General features: G+C 37.6%; 1 protein-coding gene across 1 annotated transcript; it reads left to right on the top strand.

Moving 5' to 3' along the window:
• The first annotated feature begins 291 nt into the window (after window positions 1-291).
• ATP6V0D2 (ATPase H+ transporting V0 subunit d2) lies at window positions 292-19,339 on the top strand. Its single transcript, XM_063327141.1, has 8 exons — window positions 292-608; window positions 6,297-6,468; window positions 8,585-8,763; window positions 11,479-11,558; window positions 13,387-13,464; window positions 16,718-16,894; window positions 18,267-18,344; window positions 18,905-19,339. The coding sequence occupies exons 1-8, from the start codon at window positions 479-481 to the stop codon at window positions 19,064-19,066; spliced, it is 1,056 nt and encodes a 351-aa protein (XP_063183211.1). The 5' UTR covers window positions 292-478; the 3' UTR covers window positions 19,067-19,339.
• Window positions 19,340-20,221: the final 882 nt, after the last annotated feature.

Consider the following 20,221-nt stretch of genomic DNA (forward strand, 5'->3'; position numbering starts at 1 on the left):
ACCATCGAAGTTCCTTGAATAGGCGACGCTTTACTGCAGCCCACCATTTTAGTGCAGAAATATTTTTTCACTAGGTATTCAAAAATGACTTCTTGTTTATAATACATTTAAGAAATGCAAAAATGCTATCAGGCTTTGTAATATGTTTTCTCATTCTCCAATCAGTACAGAATGCTCTTGTAAGCAATGGTTAAATCTTAGACTTCCTTTTTGGCTTCTCTTTCAACAATAATAGGTTCATTTTCTGGCTCTGACAGGATGGAGTTGGATTTGCTGGCTGTCTGTTGTGTAAGCATCAAGTGTACTGGAACTACACTAGGAGCAAGTAACAGGAAGAAACCAGTTGGTAAAACACAATCATAGGCTGGCAGGAAATCAGTGACTATTTGTCACTCCGTCCAAAGAGGAGGAAAACAGTGAGTGGCAGATATTCAGTACCATCAAGTATCCAGCAGAGAGATTAAATCTCCTTTTCTCCATGCCAGGATACTCAGAGTTTTACTTCAATGTGGACCATGGCTACTTGGAAGGTCTGGTCCGAGGGTTCAAAGCCGGGATCTTGACAAGTGCGGACTACGTCAATTTAGCACAGTGCGAGACACTAGAAGGTAAGTCTGCTGGTTTATTTTATTTAGGAAGAAATACTGTTGCTTAGACCTTTGAAGAAGGCAAGGTAAAAGACTGAAGAATTGAGAGCTTATCTTAAAAAACAGAGATAACCTTGATGTCCTTGGAAGAACTGTTCCCATATTTAAGTTAATAGCTTTCCATAGAAATCACCCTAGGATTGGACAGACTGTGATTTGCAAAGCAATCCAAGTGATGGGATTTTCTAGTTAACTGATAAGGTTTGGAAACCTCATCCATAGAGTTCCTATGGAGATTGGTAACCTTCTCACAGATTTTAACCACGCTATAGAACTGTTCAAGTATAGAAGTTTCATATCATTTCAGCTGGATAAAATAGTTCCCAAAATCTTATTAAAAGCTTACCAGTTGGCTCTGAGTTTCTCTATAGAAGATAGAATTTTAGTACTTTATTACTTCATGAGTTTTAGGGCAGTGGGGGACATTCTGCTTACCAGGAAGAGAAAAGTAGACTTCACAAAGATAAAACTGATAAAACTGAACTATTCTCAAGCTTAAAAAAAAAAAAAAAAGCTTTTTTTCAAGGTGACTTTGCCACAGTAATAAAGAGAACACACACTAGTTTCCAAAACAGCTTTCTGTGGCCAAGACTGGTCACAGCCTGATGAAGACAGACTTGTACAAAGAATCATATGACATATCTCTAGACACTTGGCAGGAAAAAAATGTGACAGAAAAAAACCACCTTTCTAAAGGAACATAAAGTTTCTTTCCCCCAGTCCAAAATAAAAGCTATGATTGGACACTGAAATAATTTCTATAACATGCAGTATGTTAGACTAATTTGAAAAAGGAACAAGGAGAAATAATAAGTTCACTCTGTTTTAAGCATTGGTTGCTTTGTGTATGCAGTAATGGATTTGGGAGAATAAGAAGTGCAGAACCTGATGATTACCATATGCAACAGAATTTTGATGCTCTCTAAACTATTAATATAATAACAACAAAAGTCTGAGAAGGCTGCTTGCCATTCATCTTGCAAATTAAAACAACTCCATTTAAATAGATACATGCAGGTATTTACCTGTCAGCAGGATAAAGTTCCTCTCATAGTTAAAGAAGAGATTGTCAGCACAGTCAATGGGATCTAGAGACTATTCAGCTGGTCAAGTGCATGTACCTACTCCAGCTGATGAGCTGGAGAGCTGTATCTGCTCTCCATTTGATAGAATGGCAGTTTAGACACACACAACACATGTGGACACTTACTCAGAGGACTGAAATCTATTTCTTGTCTCAGCTGGACAAAATCAACGGTTTCTGTAGGCTATTTGTACCAGCAGTTGTGATCTACGCAACTTAAAGACTCTGCAGACACTCTTGATATTGTATTAATTGTTTTAGTCAAAAAGTCCTGCTCTGTGAATATACAGACTTCAGAAGAAGCTAATAGAGCTTCAAACATCGATAAAAGACACAAAGGACAGAATGATGGAATTATTAAACCTTGCTCCTACTCTGCTTGACTCTGCAGAGAAGGTCAATCAATGATGTCATCAAAGGCTCCATGAAAAAAACAAACACCCCATAAAATCCTGGTTACTTCTGAGTAAGATGAAGATATACATGTTTAAATATTTTTAAAAACATACAAGGAAAAAGGATTTTCCTCATCCTTCCCAGAAAAATACTCGCTCATGTTAAGTTTAGTTAAGAAAAACTATCTAAATTTTAAGTTATGCTACAAGAATTTTTTTTGCAATGAGGAAGTAGTTTTCAAACATTTCTGAGATATATAAACCTTCAACATTATTAAGAGCAGGCAACGGATGGATAGATCACAATAGAGAGATAAAATGCTTTTCTAAGTAACATTTATAGTAGAAAGAACAATGACTTTTTTATTTTTGAACCTTCTTTCTAATGTTCATTCAATTTTAGAATGCAAATTATTTCAGCAACAGAAGCAGCAGCCTTCATCAACCCGCCTACAAGCACATCTCTGCTACCCACTATCACTTCCCTTTTTTCTCTGTTCAGCTACATCTCTTTCTCCATTGTAACTTTTTCAGCTTCTTTTAGACAGCTAATAATTCCCACCAGTTATCTACCAAATGTATTTTTTATAATGAAAATATGAGAAGTATTGAATTTGTACATGAAACTAAATACATTTATCTCTCTGCACATATAGGATGCTGTAATATTGAACTTGCACCACAAGTGTACCATGCACCAAACCCACAGATCCTTATCTCTAAAATAAAAAATGGAGCTTTATGCATACATTGTATTTTGTTTCCAATTTAAAGATTCAGCATGTGGATTTGTACTGTAGTACTATTGTGCATGTCCAATACTGCCTTCAGTTTGTGTCTTCACATTAAAAGGTAATAAATTTACCCCATTCTGCATTCTGTGGCATAGCACCAGACCACAGAAACTGGCCTAAGTTAAAAGTATTATAAATATGCTAAAACAAACAGGCAGAAACAAAATCAAACCCACCCCAAGTAACCCATAAATAGAATCAAAAAGATCTTTTAATTTCAAAGTGGTTTTGATATCTCTAGAGGGGAAACCATAAAGTCAGTACAGAAGAACCACAAGAAAAACTGTAGGTTAGTGCTTTACATCTGCTTGATAGTCACAGAGTAAGTATAACAGTAAGAGGGAAAGAAAAAAAAGAGGATGCTAATTGACTTACGATACCACTGTGTCCTCTCAATTCAGGGCCACACAGAGAGAAGAGGCCTTCAATTTAACTTAGACATCCTTTGGGTCTTGTTTGAATTATTATAATTTCCATGGAGCTACCTTGTGGGCTGCAACACTGGCTGAAACCTCTGCAATATGGCTTGCTACTAGTTTGGCCCTATGGCATCATCTTTTTCAAGGGAATGAGATCCACAGAGGAACCCAGCTCACAGTGTTTGAAGTAGAATGGTGGGGGAGGTGTGTAAAATTCAGCATTTTATTCTTTCCCCAATTCCTTGTCTGATGGAAACGCTACTGCTCTCTAGAAGAAAGCCTGTGTCACAGAAGGACAAGCAGCCCAGTTCTGCTCCCACCAACATCACTGAAATCAGTTCACGTAACTTGCCAGAGCCAGGACAGGCCAGCACGCTGTGACTGAAATAACAGTGTAACTGAAAGCTGGGGGTAGTTGGCTATCAAAGTGAGGAGTCAGACAAGACTCCATACGCTTGATGCCAAGAGACCAGGCTAACGCTTTGTTCAAGTTCTCGCAGCAATACTCCTTCTTTCTTACCAGCATCATTCCTGTCTAAACTGGATTCTTCTTAAACTAGTCTCCTTCTGTGCATTAATTCCCTTTAGAATACCATTGTGTTTAGTTGCTGTTCAATTGTGAGTAAAATCATGTGATTTAAAATCACATTATATAAAGTCATACATTTCCTACATATGATTTTCCTGCATATAATTGTATGAGGAAATACACTATGCAGACAGATGGTAATAATACTGACAGTTGAAATAAAGGAATTTTCATTCCTGGGGATCTTGTGGACATTCTCAAAAGCACAGGGTCTTGTGTAGGTCTCCAGGAGCCCCTGAGAAAAAGAGCAGCCACCATCACTAAAAAGTTTTGGTGAACCGGAATATCTGAGGCCCCCGTAATGCTCAGTCAGCTACTCTTGCCAGGTCATGAGGTCATGTTACTAGTGCAAGTGTCTGACTGTGTTAGTCCCCCGGTCTTATTTATGCCAACGGCCATGAGGAGATCATTTAAGACCAGCAGAGCAGTCTCTGAGCTGCACTGAATTCTGTCATTTCATAATCTGAAAAGGAATTGAGGAAAGCTGGAATTCAGGTCCCTGCATGTAATGAGGTAGTATTATCTAATCCCACCATATGCCAAGTATTTTTACCTTTGCAATAAAAAGAGAAAGTAAAAATTATCAATTTTCACAGGAAATGTACATGTGATATGAAAATATCAGTGATTTTTTAAAATGTCCGTCTTACATATTTAGACTTATTTATGTACATAATTCTGCATTTTTATTTATCTCTAAATCTTTCTTAACTTTCTTTCTTTCTTGAATTAAGTGGTTTTCCTTTTTCATATTTGGATTCTCTTTCTTCTTCCTACATGGAAACCTGTACAGAAATCATGACTATTTCCTAGAATCTGACTCTGACTATTGAAAGACCAATTACCTTTGCCTACTTTTGTCAACAGTTTTGTGATCACCTATGTAATTTTAAGAAGCAATTAGTTTACACTGATAGCATAAGTTCAGTCTATTGCAGGAAGATCTAGAGAAATGCTAACAGTTCCAGAAAGCGAGCTGAGTAAGGATGTCCTATGTTTGTTGATGTAATTGCTAAAATGAGCTCAAGTGGCAGCTAAACTGCACAGAAAACTCTGAAGGTTACCTCCCTCAGTAAGCTGGAGTGCTAGATGTAGGAGTTTGAATTTGCAATGTGCCAGTTCTTTTGCTTTAAGTCTCAGTGTAGGCAATCTTATTGCATGCTAAGAAAGTATACACAAGGGGAATTAGGAAAGAGTAGCTGCTATACTGATAAATGCACACCTTGCTAACTGCATACTAATTTCCCTTATAGGTACACCTTTTTTCCAGTCAGTGGGAGTGCTGCTGTCCTTTTCCCTAAATATCACTTCAGATTCTGTCTGGATATCTAATCATTATGAATGCCCAAACCACATAATATTATCCCAATCTATAATTTACGGTAGTTTTAATATAGCATTTGAACATAATTATGCAATATAGCATAATAATAGCAGGGGCTTTTCTAAAAGGAAATGTCAAACTGCTTTGAACACTAAGAATTGATTCAAATCCTTGCTTTTGCCTCATGGTGGAAAACGGCTAGCAGAGGAAATTTATCAAATGAATTCTTTGCTATTACAAAAGCTGCTTTCAACTTTGTTGTCTTACCAACTTATTTTCCCCAGTTATCAGGGTTGGGAGCTCAGACAGAATATGTCACGATAACCCAAGTTTCTGGAACAGCTTCTTAGGGTGCGGTAGTAGCAGCCATCAATCAGACAAAGCCAGATCAGAAACGCTGAGAGAGTAACTGTGCCCTTTGAAGTGCTCCACTGCAGAAGCCATTTGGAGCCCAGAATCTGAGCCAGGCAAGATACGTTCTCTCCTCTTCTTCAGGCAACCTAATAACATAAGTTTATAGTGTTACCTGAGATTAAAATGTTTCATATGAAAATTTAAGACCTTAACAAAGTTAAAGGATGATTCCTATTGACACGTAACTGTCCACAGGAATGCAGGAGACAAAACAACTGACCTATTATAGTGGTGCAAGACTGGTACCCTGAATAAATCAGAAAAATCCAAACATTGAACAAACCTTATTGGGAAGGGGCTCAGCACTTACATACTCAGTGCAGTAATTAGCACTCTGCCTGGTGTGGCTGGAAACTAAAGTTGCCAGTGAAACTTCTGACAAAGGTGTAAATTATTTGTGCTTTCCTGTGGGATGCAGTAAGCCTTACTGGTAGAAGGCAGCACAAATTAGCAATAATTATGCGTTTACTTTGCGTTAAATCTATGTCAAAACCTTTTCAACAGAGTATGATCAGGCCCTTAATATGAAAATATAATGTTAGAAATTAACAGTTTAAAAGTTTTTTGATTTGGTTTTTAGACAATATAACAACAATTTATTTTCATGACCTTCCTTGAATGTAATTTCAGATCTCAAGTTACATCTACAGACTACAGACTATGGCAACTTCTTGGCTAATGAAACCGGCCCTCTCACTATTTCCACCATCGATGATAAACTGAAAGCAAAACTACTCACGGAATTTCATTACTTTAGAAACCATGCTTTTGAACCACTTGCCACTTTTCTGAATTTTATCACGTAAGTAATGTTTCCGCAGAGCTTACCACATAGACTCAAAGCAAAAGCACAGCTGCAAGTTAAAACAACATAAATTCTTCGTACCTGAATTTCTATTAAGTTTCAAAAATAGCAAAATTACTTTTATACTGCAACATTTACATACTTTATTTGCTAATGTAAGTTCTGAATATATATATATGAAGAGCTGTTGTCTTTGCAACTACTTATTTTAAAGAACATAAGCAGATGTTTTTTCTGTGGAGAGTGGCAGGAGGAGTGGTAGAGATTGAGAAAAGTAGTTACAATTTTCAAACATCATTTTAGTCAAAGAACTTGCAAAATTGAAGTTTGTGAGGGTGACTCATGCAAGATTAGCAATTTCATGATGTACAGGGCAGTGATTTAATTCCTAGGCATGTGGCAAGTTCTAGACTGTTTTTAAAGGGGGAAAGACAACACATCATACACCTACCATACTTTTTATACCATTTGAACATTAGAAACAGAAAAACTTATGTTGTGTATAGCAAGATACTTAGACCCAAGTGGCTTTCTAAAAAGTACAAGTGCTCTTTGATGCCAGATGAAGAGAAAGTTCTGATCTCAATACAGTTATAGAATCATGGAATCACAGAATTGCCTAGGTCGGAAGGGACCTTTCAGATCATCAAGTCCAACCATCAACCTAACTCTGACAAAAACCATCACTAAACCATATCTCTAAGCACTATATCTACCCATCTTTTAAATACCTCCAGGGATGGTGATTCAAACGCTTCCCTGGGCAGCCTGTTCCAATGCTTAATAACCCTTTCCATGTAAAAATTTTTCCTAATATCCAGTCTAAACAGATAAAACATGTAAATGAAAGGCTGAACGCTAAGAACAGGGATCTGCTTTATAAGAGTACAACAACATGGATTAGTGAAATATCAGCAGGATATTTTACCTAACTCCCCTTGATCTTATCTTTTTAATATATTATAACAAGAACACCGGACTGTTCAGCTTACTTTTAAGGAGTATTTTTATCATAACAGCAAAATAAAGTATAATTTTTCTTTTTTTTTTTGGGGGGGGGGGCGGGCAGTCAAGTGTAGATGACCAGTTTTAGGTGAATATATCAACAGGTTTTTAAAGACTGCCCTAGGACAGCTGTGACCTGAGCATACAATGTTTACCTTCTGCTTCAGAGAAAAGAAAATGAAAATATGAAAATTATGGCAGCTCCTTTTTCATACTGATTGACATGCATGTGTACACGTGTATGCATAATCTCTGCACTCTGTTGTTTTTTAATAATGGAGACACTAGTTTAAGATATTTAACACAATTATTAAATCATTGAACTGCATTTCCCCAGGTCCCTGCGCCCCCTCCCAGATTTTGTGTGAGGTCATATTAATCCCTATATGTCTTTAGCTGTGTTCTCAATCAACAATGCAAGCTGAAGACTGGCATCCTTGTTATAAGCATCCCAAGGGAATAGCTTTCACATTTCCAAGTCACTAACAGAACTCTTATCAGCCTCTCTGACAGCAAAACTAGTAAGAAGCTGATAGAAAACTTATACTGAAAAGAAAACTTTTATCAATAAAGAAGAAATCAGTGAGAACTTGTTCTTAGTTTCCTCACGGGAGGATGTTGAAAGCTGAGTGAGAAGAAAGCCCTAAGATCAGTCCATCCACATGAACTCTGCAATTTTAGTGCCAAGATTCCCACTTATTTCTTCTCTGTCCAGATGGCCTATATGAAGTAACAAAATCCCAAACTAGAGAAGGTGCTAGCTCAGGTTATTTACTTTTTGATGCCACTCATTGTCACATGTTATAGTGAATCTACATTTCACAGCTGTTATGCTTATTATATTCATGTTTCGGTTTCCTCTTCTTTAAAAGTGCTTCTTTTCCATACCAGTCGTGTGGTTTAAAACTAGTACTGTGTTACCTGCTTGCTATTTAAAAACTTCTGTTTGTTTCTGCTGAGACATTGATACAGAGTGAACATACAAACCTTCTAGTACTGTGGTTGTTTCTGACTTTAGTATTATTACTAATTTTCAAAAGTCTTGGGTTTGTATTTTTTCAAAGGAAAATTCTTTAGAAAGATAAATTTCTTTTTCTTTCAAATACAGATACAGCTATATGATTGACAACGTAATTCTCTTAATAACTGGCACATTACATCAGCGGCCCATAGCTGAACTTGTTCCCAAGTGCCATCCACTGGGGAGCTTTGAGCAAATGGAAGCGGTCAGCATTGCCTCAAACCCCACTGAGCTGTTCAACGCAATTTTGGTTGACACACCATTAGGTAGGAACACTGAATTATTTCTTATTTGCTTCTTGAAACTACTCATCCCGTATTCTTAAGAACATCTCAGATGGAGTAGCATGTTTTCCATGTGCTTTGGTAACACAAAACATGAAGTGTGGACCAAGCTCTTCTGAAGTGGCGTTCAGGACATTTTCAAGTAACATTGATTAACAGCTTCTATATCAACCTTGGGTAGCAGACACAAAGAAAACGTGCTACTCAAGAAGTGTCATGGATATCTTTTATATCCAAAGTAGCCACTGATTCAGAGCATCTAGATTTTTGTTTCAACATCTGCATCTATAATTAAAAAATATAAGATGAAGTCTTGCCTATCCCTCACTAAGGATCGAGAAGCAGACAGTGACTAATAAATATTAGATGTTGTGGTAGAATCTACATTCCCTCTTGGGATTTGGGCGTGATTCAAACACAAAGAAAATCCCTATTTTGAAGAACTAAATCTAAAAGCAAAATGCAGTGAGGGCTGGGAATGTCACATTCTGAAATTGGGATGAAACTCTGCTCAATGTGTTACAGCTGCCAACACGAACAAAAACTAACAGGCTGTGGGGCGGTGATGGGAAGGGTCCTGAGAATAAGATGGAACCGGATGGATTTGAACATATATGAAACTACTGTGTGCCCTCATCTTGAGTACTGTGAATGGATTTGGGTTCTGCATCTCAAGAAGTGGTGGTGGATTGGCCCCAGACAGAAACCAAACTCCCACCCAGCCACTCGGTCACCACCCGCCCCCAGCCCAAGGAGGGAGAAAACAGGGGGAAAAGGGAGCTCGTGGGTTGAGATGACCTACGACGTACCGTTGCAGGCAAAACAGACTCAACTTGGGGAAAATTAACTTGATTTATTGTTGATTAATACATATGTAAATTATTCCTGACCCAGGCATTAGGAGACAAACAAGAAAGAAGCACTTACACGCCTAGGGAAAACACCTTGTCTTCCCCCTTTGCCACTCCTTCGCTCCAGGCTCCTCTCCTTTGCCCCTTGTTTATCACCACAGGCTATGCTCGGTCCCTCCGGAGAGGCAATGAGCGGCACAAGGAGCGGGGGGAAGTTTACAGTCTGTATGTGGCGGTTTCTCTCTGCCCCTCCTTCCGCCTCACACTTACCCTCTGCTCCGGCGTGGGCTCTCCATGGGCTGCAGTTCCTCTCAGGAGTCTCTGCTCCAGCTCCACAGGCAGCAGGGAGTACCTGCTCCAGAGCTACGGAGCGACTCCTCCTTCTTCTCCAACCTTGGTGTTCCCTCTCCTGTTTCTCAAAATTTTCTTCCCTCCTCCTGTCCACATCCTGTGGGTTTTGCCCTTTCTTCAATACGTTTTCCTAGAGGCACCACCAGCTCGGATGAGGAGCTCGGCTGTGCCCTGCAGTGCGTCTGCTCGAACCGGCTGGAACCGGCTGTGTCCGGCACGGGGCAGCCCCAGCCTCTCCTCACGGAGGCCGCCCCACAGGCCCCGCTGCTGGTGCCTGGGCACGGACACCCCAAACAGTCAAATCAGAGAAGATACGGAGCAGGACAGCTAAAACGAACAAGGGGATAGTGCTGCCGTGTGCGGACGGATTAAAATGGCTGGACCCCAGTTTGGAGAGGACAAGGCCGAAGGGAGACATGGACAATGTTTGCAAAGTCCTGAGGGCAGCAGTTTGTCCACAGTGAGCTACGAACTGTTGCTTACCAAATTCTTTAGAGTACCAAATCCCAGTAGAAAAATAGTTTTAAAGCAGGTAAAATAAAGCACTCTTTTTACACAGCTGGTAGTAAATTGCTGGAATTAATTTTTATTTTTTTGCTACACAAGTTTGTAAAAGCAGAGAGCAGTATCAGATCTTTAAAAAGATGGGACAAATTTACGGGCAAGGGATCTACAAACAGATATTAAAGGGAACTGTCAGGGCTACACCCTCTGATGTTCTTCATCCAAAATCTGGATGCTGGAAGAGTAGGAAGGGAGAAGACCACAAAACACGGTCAGCCTCGCGTGCTGTCTCTAGGTACCACCTTCCATTGCCATCACTTGAAACAACACTCTGTCATGCAGCCCTGGCACAGCTTAGGAACAGTGAGGGATTGGCACACTTTCGTCGGTTATGAATACAGTTTTTTTAAGCAGTCCAGCTGCTCAAATGAACTTCATCCTCTGCCCCCCTGTTCAAAAGCTTGCTCTTTAGCCAGTTCTGTGGAGGACCTGGAAGCACAGATGGTCAAGGTCAAAGCTTGTGCCCCTTACTAATTGCAACCTGTTGCCTTTCCCCCACTACAGACATAACCAAAGAGGAAGAAGAGAAAGCGGAAAGAGTATTTTCTTTAACAATTGCAGAATACCTGCATGATTTAAGACAAAAATTGTCTTTCATGTTTCTCACTAGAAAATCTCCCTAATGCCCGGACCATATACTTCAGAGAAGATTAGGGCTTTCATTAGCATTTCCTATCTGATTTTCTCTGGAGATGTGGACTCTGGCTGAGGCACTGATTGATTTCCCTCACAGCGGATTCTCATTAAAAAGGAGGGAGTAGGAGGATAAGGGGAAAAACAAGAGATTTTCTCTTCCTCTCTGTTATATCATTCTTTCTTGTACAACAGAAACCTCAGATGCTTGCTTACACAGTGGTGAATGGCAATAGACAAGAGTTGCATATTATCAGCATGTAGACTTATACTGCAATATAATAAACTCTGCTTTCAGCTGCTTTCTTTCAAGACTGCTTGTCTGAAAATGACCTGGATGAAATGAACATTGAAATAATGCGCAACAAGCTGTACAAGGCAAGTTCTTGCAATGTACGATAACAGTTGGGGTTTTTCAAAGTGTCTCAGAAAAGGAGGTCAGTATCATTAACCCTGTTTTATGGATGGGGAAACAGAAGCATGGTGAGATAAAGCAAGCTGTCTAAGGTCACCTGGATGATGACAAGTCCCGGAATCAAATCCAGCTCCTTTCATTTCTACTCCACTGTTTGGAGAGTTTTCAAATTTTAGGTCTGCATCCAAATTCTAATTTAATATCTCATTAATGAAAATGCTTTAGATGTCAGGCTAATATCCAGATTAATTTGTTTATGAATAACTCAGTTATCCACCAAATGCCACGGAACTGTTAGCTCCTAAGTGAGCCTAGACAGGTTTTTGGCTAACATTTATTTTTATTTCTAAAAGGTAGATCTGCTTTGAAAAGGTCTAATTGCCTTGAGTCTATTTTTACTTAAGGGTCTTGTATTATTTTCTTCCTTTTTAAATTGCTACAGCACGCTGCTGTAAGGATATGCATCTAACATGTGCCTTGCATTTTCAAAACGCTTTCCAAATATTGGCACACAGGTCAATACTCTTAGGATGGTCTTTTAAAAAGGCTATACATATTTCATTCTGTTAATGGTTCCTCCTGGCACATTCTCTCCAAATTCTTTGTTATCTTTCTTCCACAGTGGATGCCCCAGACTGCAGGAAGTATTCTTACAGCGATATGATTGCACTAGGGGGAAAGAAAAAAAATTCTTCTGTTTGCCCTAGAAATGATATTTATAAATTCCCAAGACAATATTTGATTCTTAAATATTCTGCTACTTTCTCTCATTCAAAACAACATCAGTTATGCCCAGTATTTTAATTCTTTCACAGTACTACTAAACTAGACATTTTTTTTTTCATTTGATAACATAGAGATTTGATTCTTATATCCTCTGTGGATGACCATACATTTACACTTATTAAAACAATCTTTTTTTCCTCTCACTCTTCTAAATATCAGGGGATCATTCTGCAAAGACTTCTAAATTATTAATATATCCTCTCTCCTCTGCTTCAGCTGTCAATGTGATCAATTATGTTTCAGCTCTACTATCAGATAGCACTATACAGAACCTAATGCATAATCCCATGCAGCAGAACCCCCTTGAGATGTCGCTACTTAAAATTCACTTAATTGCATAGTTAGTGACAGCTTCTTTAAACAAGATTGTGTGAAGTTGTAGCAAATGCATTTTGATAACATAAATCTTCCCTAAGACAGTATTTTGGGGAATGGAGAGGCAGGGATAACAGCATCCCTGACATATTTAGGGTCCTTCCTGCACAGGTATTTTGAAATGGTTGCAGAGGCCAGAATCCTTAATAGACAAGAGGGCTCTGCAGACCAGTATTACAGAAGCTTTGTCTGCTGTTCTGTCCTAATCCAGGGTTTAGGGTAGAGCAGTAGGGATTAATTTGTGTATCCTCATAGTGCAGGCCCAACAGCCGTGGCATATTCCCAAATCCCCTCCTCCACGCTATAAATGCAGAGTTTTCTTCAGCCATCTGCTTATTATGCAGTGGAAGCTCAGTGGAGCTCAAGAAATTTCTTCTTTAGAGAGCAAAGAAAACATAATATTTGTCCTATAACAGTTTTTGATAATTTTGGTAATAACAAAACATTTGCATTTTAATATTTCAACTTTCAATCTAGCAAAATAATTAAGCACATACTTGAATTTAAATTCATTTGTAGAATTATAATAATGGGATATATAATAATGGAAGCATTTAAAAATGAGGTTCATGACTGTGTGCTATGCTGATCCAGCTCTCAAGTAGCATTTCTTCTTCTTCTTTCATGTAGTCTTATCTTGAGGCATTTTATAAGTTTTGTGAAAAACAAGGTGGTACTACAGCAGAAATAATGAGACCTATTCTTGAGGTAAGAAAAATTCAGTCTTTGTACATGAAAATTCTTGATTGTTTTTCCTGTTCCTTCTCTCTCCATTTGCAAAGTTAACTGTCAAATGTTTGCGTCTCCTCTGAATAATAATTGGTTTTTTAAGATGTAATGAAGACTTTATTCTAGGTGACTTTTACCTCTTGACTAGAGAAGCAGCTAGTCCATTATCAGGGAGGAGTTAGCCTCAGTTAATATTTTTCTGTAACAGAGATCAGAGCAGAATAAATGGTTCACTAATCTCAAACTGTTGCCCCTTATCAAAGTGGACTGTTTTTGCACCTCCTAGCTCCAAATTAAATTTGGGATAGCTAAGGTCTGGCATTACTGTATTTTTACTAATCAATAATCTTTAAGCTTCACGGCACTATTATGTTTGTTTACTCTGCTATTAAAATTAATGGTTGAAGTTAGAGCTGAGTAACCTTTGGAACTAGTGTCATACAGAAAAGTCCAACATTCCATGTTTTATTTTTGTGTCAACTGAGAAAAGTTTAATATTTATTTTTTCCATGACATACAAAATTCCTAACGTCCTCCTCCCCAAAGCACACCTGCAGCATAGTGAATGATATTTTTCTATCTGTTATTGTAATAAAAGATGCAGAAATTTCTAAAACTGAGTTCTCAGCTTTCAGGCCCAGTTTTTTTTCATGCATCTTATCACAATTCCTTGCAGAATTTGAGAGTCAGGTCACCCATTGGCTTCCAGGAGTCTTTTTTTTTCTGGATAACCGAAACTTACACCCTGGAAACTGAACAAAATTCACTGAGCTCTGATGACATCAGAGTTTGCATTATAGGGGAGAGACAATAACCCTGGGAGCTCACCCCTGAAGAAAGAATGAGTCTAAATTACATCTTATGAAACAATGTCCTAAAGGGGAATGCAATTTCATATTTTATTTAACCAGGTCATAATGTTTCACTTTATGTTCTAAAGAAAATATCCTTAATCAAGTTAAATTGATGAGAAATTAAGCATTTTGACTATTCTTTTCTGAAAAATAAAAATCAAGAGATCGACTGGCAGAGGTAAAGACATTTCCCACAGTTGATTCAGATTTTTCAGAAAGTTCACTTTTAGCTAGAAATTCATGCTGAGAGCAGATTACTCACAACATTAGTTTAAGCATGTTGTAAAACTCTCTTTATACCAGTGGTAGCAGTTTGGTCTATGATAAGCTGCTTTTAAATCCCTACCTAATGTCAATCAGCTATGAGAATAAACTTTTCTGTAGAAGATTTTCTTTTTTATAACATTTTAATAATCTGAAGACACACATAGAGCAGATAGATTGCTAATGGCTGAATTCACGAAAAGCCAAGGTTTAATTATTCAAAAGAATACTTGCTATTTATTCTGTAATCTTATATGTAAGACTACCATCCTGACCCTATCAGAATGAAGCTAAGGTATTTAGCTCCCCAACTCCTTGGCTATCAGTCACGGTGCCAACCTTCCACATTAAAATTACTGATGATTTCTCTTCCGCCATAGACAACAAACATTGCATGTTTAACCCTGAATGTGGCAAGGAAATGCAGGACTGCACTGCAGATAGTGCTGTACCTGTTATTAGGGCCCCACGCTAATCCTCAAGTAGCAGACGTGCTACTTCAGTTTCCCATATGGGACCTAAAGCACTTAGGAGATGGGCATCCTGTGACTCCACCTCCACCTGCAGCAATCAAATGTCACAAGTCACCAAGTAACCGCCTCATGGCTTTAATCACTACGGAGAACCTCATGTGACAATAATTTGATGAATTGAGAGGTTTGTGTGGATGGAAGTGATCCTGCGAATTTTCTCAAACTGGGAGCTGCCAGAAGTAGGCCCCAAACCTGCTAGCATTGGTTGACATTGCATCTGAGCATGCTTTTTTCCCAACAAAATATTACAAATCTAACAGCTAGATTCTACATGGCTTTAACAAGTTATAAAAAACAAAGCATTTGTCCTTCCAAAACAGTTTCACTAGGGCTGATATGCCTGTTCATATTAATAAGGCAAGTGAAATTTGTCCCTGTTATTCATTAGCTAGAAATCTTTTCAAGTACACTTATTTTCTTCTCATTATTTCTCTATTGTTTACTCATTTTCCTTGCTCTGAAGTCAGTGCCAGAGGGCAGCTGGGTCCCTGTTACAGTGTGTTCCAGTACACAGGAGTAGGATCTATGAATAAGTGCTTAACTGCTAAAGTTGTAGAATTGTGTTGCAACTGCAGTCTTATTATTCAACAGAAAAGGGAACCTTTCTGCTTAAAACAGTTAAAAAAATCACAGCATAAGAAATTTTGCAAGCTGCGTAAATTGTGCCTATGTTGTATATGCTTCACTTGGAAGATTTTCCTGCATAATCCCTACAATTAGCAAGGGCTCTGCTTGTTCTTACAACGTGAAACAAGTAATAAAGGAAATAAATAAAACTATAGTTAATTTAGATCTCAAGACAGAAGAATAGATTTAAATCAGACAGAATTGAGTAGGATCATTTTTATTTACCATCACATTTTTAATTCACACTCGAAGAAAGGCAAGTGAAATTTTGCCTTGTACAAAAGAACAACCTGAGATCTAGACATGAGAATGACTTTCAGTCTATTGCTGCAGGGGACATACAGATACTACAGGCATCTAAACCTGGCAGAAGAAATAAAGCCTTTGATTCTATTCGTTAAAAATTAACTGTTATTTGAAACACTTGAAAACTTTAACTTGGCAAGTAAACAGCCCTCTCCACCTTATTAAATTATCGTTTTAATATGTGCATTCAGAAGCTATTTTTTTCCCCAGAATTTCCATTCAGCCTGAACAGCACTCTTACTTACATCAGAATAGTACTATTGATTCTTAGTCCTTTCCTGTATTATTATTATTATTTATAAGAGTATTATTTCATAACTTCAGATGGGGGTGTGAGGAGATTTTTTGTTGTCAACATCTGAGTAACTAAGTAGGGAAATGAGGAAGTAGCAGAGACGATATTTTCAGTACAAAAATCACAGAATAAAAGCTGTGTTTGCAAAACTGTTTGATTTTCTAGTTAAAATTTAACAAGTATTTGCAAATGAGGATTTACAATTTTAAAAATGTTATGTTTCTAATGCTCTGAAGTCCACTTTTTTTTTTTAGGTTTCCATTGTTTAGCTTACTGAAAAAAAACATATCCCCACCTTGATTTAGAATGAGATCTCTAATAATACCTCTTTATTCTTTGTTTTGCATATTAAGTTTGAGGCAGACAGACGTGCCTTTATCATCACCATTAATTCATTTGGCACTGAGCTGAGTAAAGATGACCGAGAGAAGCTGTATCCAACCTGTGGAAAACTTTATCCAGAAGGCTTACACCTGTTGGCCAGTGCAGATGACTACGAGCAAGTGAAGTGTGTTGCAGATTACTATGCAGTATGTAATCTAATTTCTTAAAGCAAAAAGACAAAACACAAATACTTAACATCTCTTGATGTCAGCAAAATTTTAAAGAGTATTCACATAAGTTAAAAGCATTTTTGAGAGAGAAAAAAATCAGCGAAGATACAAAAGATCCCGTAACGATACATATGGAATCAAAGGCCTTTGATAGGAAGACATATTATTACCTTAGTGTGACACAAAGTTCCTCTTACAGTGATGTTTAAATAAGACCAAATCACGTTCTTGTAAACAAAACTCTTCCTACTTCATTAACCCTCCCCAAATTGAGTTTCACTTCACAGCTGCTGCCTCTAAGACTTTGGAGCAAAAGCGTAAGTCATTTTAAAATGAGCTGACCAAACAATTTGTGTCACAGATCAGTACAAACCTGATTTATTGCTAGTGTACCATAAAAATGCCCTTCTGAAGTTTTCTCTAAATCACTGATTGAATCAAAGAAGTAGATGAAGTTGTTAATATTAATGCTACTAGTGCTGTAATAAAGATGAATCAATACGCAACACAAGCTCTATGAGCTAACTGTGGTACTCTGACTATCTATAATATTTAAGCTACCTCCAAGTAGGTACACGAAAAAAAATGTTGCCTGGTGTACTGCTTTTTCCACAGAAGAAACAAAGCTGGAGGTGCACATCTGGTCCTGCACGTAAGCAGAATGTTAGAAGCATGTGTCACCATGTCCATGTGGTACAGAGCAAGTCTATTCATGTGATGGTGGGATATTTAGATGACTTTGGGAACCATTGTACTAGGCCTATACTGCACTGCTACTTTATAGGAAAAACAAAACAAATACACAGAGAAACAAATTACACAGAAATGTAACGCATAAGAAATGAAGTAAAATATATCTGCGCAGAATATTCCAGGATGACATATCAGACTAATGGATTTAGAGACAATATTAACGCAGATAAAGCAAATCCAGCTGACTACTGGAAATAAAATGAGCAGCCACTGAGGATCAGAGTTCAGGGTTTTGGCTCCATTTACAGCTCTGTCTCCGATGGATACTATTTGTACAAGAAGTTCAGTGCTCTCTGTCCAAAGGAGTGAAAGGTCACATGTCATTCTACAATAAATCTCTTTTAGTCCCTTCAGTAATTTACTTTAAGTTGTAGGAAATGACGGCAAGAAATACAAGAACAAATGTGGTTTTTCTTTCTTTTGATGACTATATGCTTTTAACTTTTGATTTATGTAAAACTGTAATCTATACATGAGTTCTTCTATACAGAAGGATTACTTAACATAGACTAATTAATAAAGTAATCTAAGGTATCTGTGCTGCACAGAATGCAAAAGTACCTTATTTCCATTGGGTCGTTGTCTATGCTTTCAGGAATACAAAGCTGTGTTTGAAGGTGTAGGGACTGGCACTGGAGAAAAGACACTGGAAGATGCTTTTTTTGAACATGAGGTGAGAGCTTCTAACCTTAAAATATCAAAATGAAAGTTACCCACCTGGAATAATATTTAAAGTAAGAATGAAGTACTAGGCTTTTGATTCTACTATACTGCATCATTCAGCTTTGTATTCAAGAACACAGTATTTCTACATCTGTCAACATTTGGCTGAATTAAAATAGAAGGATTTACCTTTAAAAAAAAAAATAAAAATCCCTGGACATTCTTCTGAAGACTAGTTATAGAACTGTCAACCCTAATAGCCTACCCAAAATCCATCTAATTTAAACCGCTTAATGAAATTTCTTTTGAATAGTCTGCTGAAGAAGATATTTCACCACTGTCCTTTACTTACCTGTAATGCTGCTGTACTCTATTGCTAAAATTAATCCACAAATGACATTTCAATTATATTTATACTCAAGAGTAAAAATATAATAAAGAGTAGAAAGAGTATAATACAGTAATGGTCGCAAAGTTACGTAGAAATCTTGACCATAAAAGCTACCATATAAAAATCACATTTGCCTTCTTTAATATTTTATTCTAACACTTGTTTCATCTTTTGCATAGGTAAAGCTGAATGTTCTTGCATTCAACAACCAGTTTCACTTTGGAGTATTTTATGCCTATGTGAAGTTAAAAGAACAAGAGTGCAGGAATATTGTATGGATTGCCGAATGCATTTCTCAGAGACACAGAACCAAAATTAACAACTACATCCCAATTTTCTAAATATGAGAATTTATAACCCTGTAATACCTGAAAAGATGCATTATTTCATAGAAAGGAAGAAAAATCTTATTTCAATGTTAACTCTTATCAAATGTTTTAAATTGTATTAATGAACCTCCTTATATGCAGGAGTATAAGAAAAAGTAATGTAATTAGACAGACGAGTACTTTATAAGGAAATATTAATGGGCTTATTCAGAGTTTTTTTGGTAGATTTGTTCCTCACTGTGCCCATTTTAATTTAAGTGATCAATAAAAACTCCCTGCAATGTCTTACGTGTCTATTCTTTCTCTTTTGTGGAAGCAACCTTTCTATCAATGACATTTGAAAAGCTTAATTTTGAATTAACAGTTTTCTCAAAGGGCCAACTAAACCTCTACATCTATCTTACACTTATGGTCTTTTCATGGCATACAAGATTGTATGAAGGAATTAATACTGAAATAAGAGAGAAACTTCTGGGTTACTCTGAGATTCCCTTTAAGGAATCTCAAGAGGGAGCTTCCTGAACCTAACTGTGACACCTCTCTACGGTTAAATGTAAGTAACTTCATTTTCATGAAAATGTTTTCACTTATTCCTTTATGGTCACATGAGGAGCACCGTAAGCATCAAAAAACGTGTGTCTGATCTACTCCACAGCAACACAAAGATATCCTCCCAGCACACCACAGACACTGTCTTCATGCATGCACTAGGGAAGATTATGAAACATGAATGAAAATACCAGCCAAGTCTGTATCAGTTTTACATCAGACACAAACAACACCAGCTCTGAGCTATTTGAGGACCTGGCTAAGATGAGTAACTACAAATAGAGTCAACAGTTGAAGCCAGATTGGAGCAGGACAAGATTAATTCTGCCGAAGAAAAAGGAAGGACTCTGAAAGCCGTATCAATATTCTGCCTTCCTACTCCATTCAAAATACTTGCCCTCTTATCTTTGAAACAGGACATACCTCGATTTTCTGCATCACTCCTTAGTTTCAGGCTGCACAACAGCAAATCTCAATCTTCAGCTGATTACGCCTTCAGTAACACAATACAGAAATAAAATCCATTTCCTGCTGAGTAGGCAGAAAAATAAAATATATCTGATGTCAACACCTCAGAGTTATGGAAAACATTCAGGCACCATGGTTTTAAGAACTGAG

The sequence above is a fragment of the Chroicocephalus ridibundus genome, chromosome 2 (genome assembly GCF_963924245.1).
Source record: "Chroicocephalus ridibundus chromosome 2, bChrRid1.1, whole genome shotgun sequence".
Lineage (NCBI taxonomy): Eukaryota > Metazoa > Chordata > Aves > Charadriiformes > Laridae > Chroicocephalus > Chroicocephalus ridibundus.